The 9,473-nt window shown below is 39.5% G+C and overlaps 1 protein-coding gene across 3 annotated transcripts in view; it reads left to right on the plus strand.

The window, feature by feature from the left end:
* LOC114253968 overlaps positions 1-7,685 on the plus strand; it is a 56,106-nt gene extending 48,421 nt beyond the window's left edge. For all 3 annotated transcript variants that reach the window (XR_004962484.1, XR_004962483.1, XM_028189252.2), the window contains one exon: positions 7,464-7,685. Coding sequence is in view for 1 of the 3 variants with exons in the window: in XM_028189252.2 (XP_028045053.1) it covers positions 7,464-7,519 (56 nt within the window). In the remaining 2 variants the exon portion in view is untranslated. The remainder of the gene's footprint in view (positions 1-7,463) is intronic.
* Positions 7,686-9,473: the final 1,788 nt, after the last annotated feature.

Raw genomic sequence — 9,473 nt, forward strand, 5'->3', positions numbered from 1 at the left:
TTTCTATTAATAATCTATTATTTAACAAAAATATTTTTGGAGTCGCACATTTTTATTAAAAAGATATTAACTTTTCTTCATTTATTTTTTATTTAGCTAGAATTTTCTATTCAAAAATAAATTTTTATAAATTTTTGGTTGAATAATATGGAAATTATTATCTTAACGTCAAAAAGACATTATTAGCTTGTTTTTTTACACTCTTATATTTTGTATTAGTACTGATTTTAAAAAGTATATAATTATTCTTACAACTGAAATTTCAAACAAATATATTTCCCACATATCAATAAATTGTTGCATTCTTGAGAAGAATTTTTTAATTAATTTATATATTATATATTTGTAAATTATGTTTATTTATTTCTGAAATATTTTTAATGCTAACTTTTTGCCAACTTGTAATTAGAAATTTGAAAACAACTATGAGAGACCAGAAAGTGCGTTTGTAAAAATTACTTTCTTCTGGAAATTTTACTTCTTTTCTCCCTTGAATTATGTTTACGAAACTCGAACATTATGCCGAAGAGTTCGACGTAGCTTTGGTTGGCAAACTGGCTGCCGAAGGCATGCCGGATTAATTTGGCAAATTGAGCCGGTTCTTCCATCGAGTCCGATAATTCGGTGACTACCTCTCTACCCACGGTATATCTGTAAGGTTGTATCCAACCTGCAATTCGTCCGCGTCCCTCGCGAGTCGGCTGTATCCGTACCTGGAAGTCTCCGGGCTGGTTAAAGGAATTCCAGGTTCCTGGGCTGCATAGCTAGTTCCCTAATCGAATTAGAGGAGTCAGGATATTGCGTGCCGCTACGGCACCCTCAATTGTTTTAAGTCGACATCTCCGCCGAACTGTTTCCGTGTACCGTTGTCTATCTCTCTCTCTCTCTCTCTCTCTCCTCCGGACATCGAATTTGAACTAAACTATCTGCCGACCGGAATATCAGATTATCGGCCTATCGAAAAAGCTCCCACCCACAGGACGGGCTCCACCTCTCGATCTTCAGTCGGAAATCAGATTTAACGTAATTGAATATTTGGTGCTCAGCAACTTTTAACAAACGCATGGTATTTAGAAAATTTATATATTTTAAAAAGCAATTTTTAGACTAGAATTAAGACATTAATTAATTCATTCAGTATACCTAAAGTATCATATTATATAACTATTTTACTTACAATTTTATTTTAAAATACATATAATTAAATAAGCTTTTTAAACGTATAATTATGTCTTAAATAGACAGTTTCTTATATATTTTTTGTTATACGAAAATTTTATTTTCTCTTATTATAAAAAGAGAACTTTTTTTTAGATTGTTAAAGTAAAGTAGGAATTAAAATCTTATTTATTGAGTTATAATTGATGGAAAGTTTCTTTTGTATTGAATTTATCTTACATTCTGTCTTATACCAATTTCTAATTTTTACTGTTGATTTAGAAAGAGTAGAATTTCATTTTATTAAGTTGTTAACTTAATTTTATTTATTTATTTATTTACATCTTATAAATTATTTCTACACATAAAATTATGAAACTTAAATATTTTTACACATTGCGATTTAAATAAATAGTTATGTGGCACATATATTATCATACCTAATAGCCATTTGTCAAGCGATCGTTCACGAAGAGCATATCCATCGCTTATTAGGGAAAATGACTCCGCATGCTCCGCCACCAGCGGGCAAGGGCCGCCCTTAACTTTCACTAACGACCGAAGTTTTTCGGTGTCCGAGCACCGTAGACTCCCAGTATCATAAATTCAAAATGGCGGTTCCTCCGGGGGTGAAAACAAAAGCCACTCAGCTCGTGTTCGAAGGCTTCGCTTGGTCCGGGTAGGTGGGTAACCCTTCTGAATTCTCCCTTACGCGGAAGACTAGGGGGTGGGGTGGTCGGAGGGAAGAAGCGGCGAGGCTTTTCGAAGGGTCGAGCCACTGAAAATGGCGGACCCAATTAAGTGAGTCTGGGCTAGCGTGATGTACGCGCGTCATGGAAACCGTAAGAGGCGGAAAGAAGAAGACGAAGGATTGTGTCCTTTCAAAGGGACGCACGTAGAAGTCCGTAGAGTACGCACCCTTTCTTCTCTAACAGAGATCCCCGCATTCAGATTTCGTTAATCTTTTCATCCTGCTCGAAGTCAAAATTAATGAATCATTGACGGAATTATATCATAAACAGTTAAAATTAACTCTATTAATATTTTATGTTTGATAAAAAATTAGATTTTGAAAGACATATACATAATCTAATATAATATCATCTTTGACACGTTGCGAAATTTATATAACAAGATTATTTTGTGTTATTGTTATAAGCGTTTAAAATTTACAAATTTGATTAGAATTATAATTTATATTTAATTTTACCAAGCGAGTAAATTACAATTTAACTTAAATTATAATATTACATATGATTGTTATATGAATTTAATTAGACAGTTAATTTATTATTCTGCGATACTGGCTTCTGTAGGGTCACGGCTATTTTTTTGAATGAAACACGTTTGGTCCAGAACTGGACAGACGAGATGCTGACAGATTAACCCATGATCTTTGATCTCACCTGACCGGATGCTGGGCCTCTTTTAACTCCATGTAGAAAACAGGTGTCCCATTTATATCTCATTTAAGATATGTTCCTATCTTCTATATGTGCAAGAAACCGTTATATCGTTATTTAGTTAAATGTTTCCGTAATTAAATATTTTTTTAATTAAATAATTAAAACACAATATCTTCAAATTTTGATTGAAAACATTTATATTGTTTGTTTTTTATGTTTTAATATTGTCATGATGATTTCTGTAATTAAAATATTAATGAATATTTTGATTAAAACTCGAATTAATTAAAACTCTTTTTATCTCAAAACGAGAAAGTTTTATTGTTGAGCTTTATAAAATTATTAAACTTCCAATATTTAATACGAATTTAACAATAATTCTAAAATAATAATTCTGAAATATTTCCATAAAAATTAAATCAGATACGAATATAATTTTTATATGAAATGTATAAAAATATTGTTGTATTTGTCGCACAATCGTTTGCCTTCCGGCACTCCTGTTCTTTCATCAAGAGCAATGGTGCGCCTTCGCGTTCTATTTGATGGTGTCGGCTTTTATATCAACCGCCTGCGAAAAAAATCGATACCAGATTGGAAGAATAGTCTTGAACGATGGATTGTTAATAATAATATAATTATGTATAGCTGAGACATTGACTCGCTTGTATTTTTGAAAAGAGCATTTAATTCTTTTAAACAATGTTTTCCTCATTGTTACGTTAGTGCAGTGTAAATGCGGGAGTGCCAAAAAGTAAAATAATTGTGTGGTGCAACAATACACATACAGACGCAATAGAAATCTAAATCACAATCAGTAAAAACTCGATAAAATCAGTGGAACTACACTGATAATTCAGTGATTATACACTAATTCTGAAATGAAAATTACTGAAAGACAGGGAATATTCAGTGATTATCACAGTTATAACATATCCAAGTATTAATTTGTATAATGTATAATGTGATTATGTTATTTGAATATTTTGTATTAAATTAATATTCAACATTTCTTTGTGTTAAAATAATACAATCTATGTGTTAAAACAACACAAAAATAACGTAGTTTTGAAACATAAATTTCAAAATTAATAAATAAAATGTATAACTTAACATATTATAAATGTTAATTTTACTAAAAAAATTTTTTCACGGTACGTTTTTAAATTGTGTCAAAATATTACTTTTTTCACATTCTATATTTTAATTTTTTATATAAGTAATTGATGTTACTTTCTAATGTAATATATTTAACACACAAATTTGAGTGGACCGTTTTAGGACGTGTGATATACGTTTATTTTAAAATTGTCCAACTGTGTTTGTGTTTAATATATTTATAGGTATATATAGGTTCAAATTTTCGCAACAAATATTACTTCGTCGAACTAAGGAAAATTTTAATTCCATCATTAATTAAGCTATGCACTTCACCGCGACGGGGCCGAGGAACTCGAGTCGTTAATCTTACGAATAACGCTTGACGCCGCGGGTGATCATTAATAAAGACGCTTCCGATACAAGATCCGCGTTTAACAAAGTTTCACGTTTTCCGCGTACATCGGTATCTCGATCGCGTCTGCCAACCGCGATCGATGGAGCTCGTAGACTCGCGGCTCGCAACGGTCCCGAAGAAAAGCCCCGATGCGGATCATTATTTCTTTGGATCGTCTCCAAATCTCGCGCTACCGCGTATATCTTTGTCTCGGCAGATTCGAGGCTCCTTCAGGAGCGAGCTGCGAGAGGTTTTCGAGAACGGCAGGTTTCCACGAGGCGGGCGATCCTCTCGTCTCTCGTAGGTAGCGTTACCTCCGCGATCTTTCACATTATTTTCTACTTGAGACACATACGCGACGTGAAAGGAGACAAAGCAGACGGATTCAGGATCAAGAGGTGGAAGGCCCAAGGGAAGATAAGGGTCCGACGAAGACGGTTAAGGAGGAGTACCGCGAGGGAGTCCTGATCCTCGCGAGAGATCGCGGGTTCTCAAAGGCGAATGACGGCGGTGCTTCTTTGAAACGGGTATTAGCTGGGCGATTCCATCGAATTTGCGTTCTCTACGACCTCGAGAGTTCGATCACGAAATACGATATCTTGTATATTTGTAGAAGTAATAACGGGCGTAGAGGGCGAGATGGCCTCTCCGTGGAGGAATACCGAGGATGGGCGGCCTCTCCCCGGGGGTGGTCGGTGGGTCGTCGCGAAGGTGAAGAGGCGAAGGAGGTGGAGGGTAGCTTGGCGACACTCAAGTCTTCTCTCTCTCTCTCTCTCTCTCTTCCTCTCTCTATCGCGCGCTTGCTTTCTCTCCACCTTGCTCACGGAGTTGTACAAGGGTCCATCTCATAGCAACGCCCACGGAAACTCGAATCGATACGACGCACTGTTCTGGAAATTCGCCGGATTTTCGCGCTCGTTTTCGAATTTCGCAGCGAGCGTGCTCGCCTTTGACGTTCCACGACGGGGAAAGGGTCAGCGCGAGGGACGGCACGCTCGCGTCGCGTCGCGCCGCCCCCGCGCCGCGTTCAGACAATTTTTGCGGCTTTGCTCGCGTGTACAGGGGATACGCGAAGCGACAGCAAGCGACGCTGCGGTTTGCAAGTAGACAAAAATTAAATGGAAAATCGAAACACTCGAAATCAGAACGCACATTAATGTCACGTTTTAACGCACGTGATATAATAATTATTTGCTTACCGCTTACACGCGAAACGTCTTTCACATCTCGACTTGTTGACTCAGCGATCGATTATTTATTGATTTATACATTTTTTGTGAGAGTCGCCGACGACGCGGAGAACGCGGGTAACAAGGAGAATGCAAAAGTAATGGAATGTGGGGAAAAGGAGGGACAGCTGCGGGATCTCTGTATCGTCGTTGATAAAGACGCATCGATCCGAGTTCTTGAAAGAAGAAACGCATGGAGCCCTCGTAACGCGTACGAGTCCATATACAGAGTCTGCATCTTTCTGCGCGCTTCGATTACTATCCTCCTTTACGAGGCGCAGTATCCAGAGAGGTGGCTCGTTTTTCCTTCTTACCGACATGCCTAGCGGGCGCGAAAGGCCGACGGAGACCGAATCGAGATGAAAATCGTAACACCCCTTGTGTCCCTCCTTCTTGTATCGATACCCCGCGAAAAATCGGTATACGTATATTCGCGGCTTACTTATATCCTCGGGATTATATCTTCGCCATTACGATGTCGAAAATGTAACGGTACAATAATAATATTAATATATTTGGAAGCGTTGTGATGGATTATTTTCTTTCAAATTTTAATCAAGAAACAGTTTCAAACTAATGGTAAGTGTACTTGAAGTGCAATCGATTGTGTTTCTCTTAACCGAAATCATTGTTATTCTCATTTGGGGTTTTAAATGTAAAAGTTATCTAAAAATTGTTGACGTAGAGAAGGATACAAGTTAATTATTTTAAAAGATAAAACTCGAAAAAGTGCAGCAAGGAAAAAGCTAGAAAAAAACTGTTTTCCAAAATTTTTGTCAAATTTTTCCGAGAAACATTCGTAAGCGTCATTATTTTATTGAGTTAAATAATCCTTCCTAATTTGTATAGAAGGCAGAATCACTATTGCGCGATTGTCTGGGTATCGGGTCCAGATGTAAAAATGGTTAGAATGCGAGAGGAGTTTCTTTTCGTTTTTATCGGCGTGTCCAGTCAGGCGTCTTGTCATGCATGGCCGATATTGATATGTGCACGCGTGTATTCGAGAGCAAGCCGTCGACGGAGAAGCGGTCCCTTCCTCTCATCCCGAGGACATCCTCCTCTTTCTCGTCTCCTCGTCTCGCATTCGTTTTTCAGAGCGGAAGTTCGTGCACGAGAAATCCGGAAAATTGGACGGAGCGATCGCGTCTACTGTTGCCGACGAGCGTTCTTCAAATGAACGATCAGCTGGAATCCCATAAATCGGCCGGATCGATAGCGCAAAGAGCGATGTAAAACACGTCGAGTGGCTCGCGACGACGTGCACTTTTATTAACGAAATGTCTTTCGGCTTCCATTATTAAAGCGGTCTTGAGAGATATACATTGTAAAATCAAGGAATTGAATTGCTTTATTCTCTCTAAATGTAGAGTATATGGAACATTCGTTATTTTCAGATCGTGAAATATATATATGAATCAAATTATGAAGAAGTTTAAATAGAAGTTACAGGACATTATACGTGTACGTTTTTGTGATTAAAAAAATTAATTTTATTTGTAAAATTTACTGATCGTTATCGCGGCAAAGCGTAAAAATTCTTTTTTATTTTAATAGAAAAAATTAATTAATTAAAATTAATATATCCATTAATTTAGACAGCATAAAGTTGCTCCGATATGAAAAAGACAATATAATTTTTACACAATTTCTAGTGTCACATGTGAATAGATGCATAATATCTCTAGAATGCACACGTGAACGTAAATATAATTATTACGTAATATCGACCACGAATAGTACATGATGGTGAAGACTTCAGCCAATTGACCACCACTGCCATAAATTTGTCTACACGGGCGATTGTGGTCAATCTGCACAGGGTGTTGTAGGCTACCGGTTGATCCAGTTTCATTCCGGTTTCTTCGGTGAACTTCACCCCGGGAACGAGGCGAGCGCTGTCAACACAGAGGCGCGCGCACGGAATGACAAATGCTGTGTCGACCACCAATGTTGCTGCACAACAAATTATATCCAGGGCGATAAAATCTATCCTCGGACTTAGATAAATAGTGCTCGAAGGCGACACGTCGTTTATAAGTTTTGTGACAGAACCGTATCGTTTATTCTTCATCCAGAATTTTTTCGTGCGCTTCGTCATATGAAACTCCGAATATGATTAAGAAATAAGCGAATTTAATGTATTTTAACATTTTGTTTTTCTCTTTTGTGTTGCAGAGTCGACCAATGAATGTTTGGACACTTCGTCAGAAGAAAAAAGAATTCTCCGCTGACCAAGATTTCCGAGGAAGTCATTTGAGACTTAATTAATTACACAAGATATAAATAGACCGAGAAAAATTGTGTATAATTAATCGATTGAATAATTCGATTGATTTGAAAGCCGATGAAAAATTTCTGCTTTGATCGCAGTGATAAATAACGATTGTAAAATTCGAATGCACAAATCTCAAATCCTAGAGATGAATTGCGAGATAAATAAACGTACAAGAAAACGCCCCACCCAGGAATCGTTCCGGCTCCATCCTGCGCTCCCGTGTTGCCCCGTCCTACCTTCTGCTTCCTCGGACATTAATTTCATGCAGCGAGCTGCAGGTGCGCCGTCAGGTAAGTACGTGCGATATTATTGGCCGACGTCGGGCAGACACGAAGCCCGAGCTGTTGCGACTCGGCACGATCCCCATTAACCGTCCCATAAACAGATAATCGTGAATTTCCCGCCGATACCGTTCGCCCAATCAGATAAGACGGAACGTGGAGATACGAAATTATTGTCCTCGCACTTCTCGGCTAGTATAACGCCTGAATGTTACAGTATAAGTGTTAATTAAGGGCAGATCGCGATCAGATTGGCGAGATGGAAAGTTGTGTATAGCTGGTCCTGAAAAACCATTAATTTTGGCCAAATTAACTGTTTTTAAGCAATGAAGTTTATTGCTCGATAAATGGACTTCTTCATTATGCTATAACTTTGGTACAACATTAACGGAAGCGGAGCATGTTAATGAGATGCCAAAATAACATGTTCGAAAGGAAACATAAACGACCACCTAAATAAATTTATTGTGGAAAATAATGACGAGAATTTTAGGACGATAATACTTGCAATTTGTATATAAAAAAATTAGCGCGTTGAAATATTTCCGTTCCATTAACGCACGTTTCCCCTTTTATTAATATTTACACGAAGATACGGAAAACACTCAGTTTCAAATTTACATAACAATTCACACCGCATAATTCTCTCATGTCAAAAGCCGGCGCTCTGATAAAAACGTGACTCGCGAATTCGCCCTCGACTCGATGCCGGAGGTAAATGAAGGATTTTCGCGCGTCTCCCTGCCATTATTTGGCAACGCGGCTACGTCTCTGTTTGTTCTACAAAGTGTGGAACGGAGTCGCGAGGGCCAGAAAGAGGAGTACTCCGTTAATCATTATCCTGGGGTATGTCGAGAGGGCGAAGGAAGCCTCCTTTGAGGCCGGACCACGGCTGCTCTGCCCGGAATTCCAGGGACTCGGATTACAATTTGGCGAGTCCAGGGCGAGGGGAGAGTAAAATGGCCGCCGGCGGTAGGGTAGTTTTGCTCGCCGTAGGGTGGTTACGAGGGTGGCTAACTGGGTGGTCGACGAGTAGCGGTAGAAGAGGAGATAGGAAGGGGGCAGGGGATAGTAGTGGTGCAGAAGATGGTGGAGGAGGAGGAGGAGGAGGTGGTGGAGGTGGAGGTAGCGGTAGGTAAAGGGGACGCGGTGGTGGCTGAGCGTCGGGGCAGCGGGGGACCGACGCTAGCCACAACCCCTTAAGGGTCGAACGAACCCTTGCACTACTACACAGAGTCCAAGAACCCCGACTCTCTCTTTCTCACTTACTCTCTATTTCCCTCCCTTTCTCTCTCTCTCTCTCTCTCTTTCTCTCTCGGTCATTCTCTCTCCTTCGGTCCGCATTCGCCACTACATGCTGTCTCTCCGTCGCGCTTTCCACGCTCGCTCTGACTCTCGATTTGTCTCGCTCTCGTCCTCCTCTGTCCCGTCTCACCTCACCCCCTAGTCGCCCTCTCTGCCCTGGCGCTGAACAACCTTTATATCCACAGCCGCTATACCCACCACTACCGAGTACCGAGTACGTACGTACTACTAGCTTGCGTTATTCCCGCGTACGAGGGAGGGAAACGATCGAGAGAGAAGGAATGAGAGGGAGAGAAACGGAGGAACGGAACACACAGGGGTGAG

This window comes from Monomorium pharaonis, chromosome 3 (assembly GCF_013373865.1).
Source record: "Monomorium pharaonis isolate MP-MQ-018 chromosome 3, ASM1337386v2, whole genome shotgun sequence".
NCBI lineage: Eukaryota > Metazoa > Arthropoda > Insecta > Hymenoptera > Formicidae > Monomorium > Monomorium pharaonis.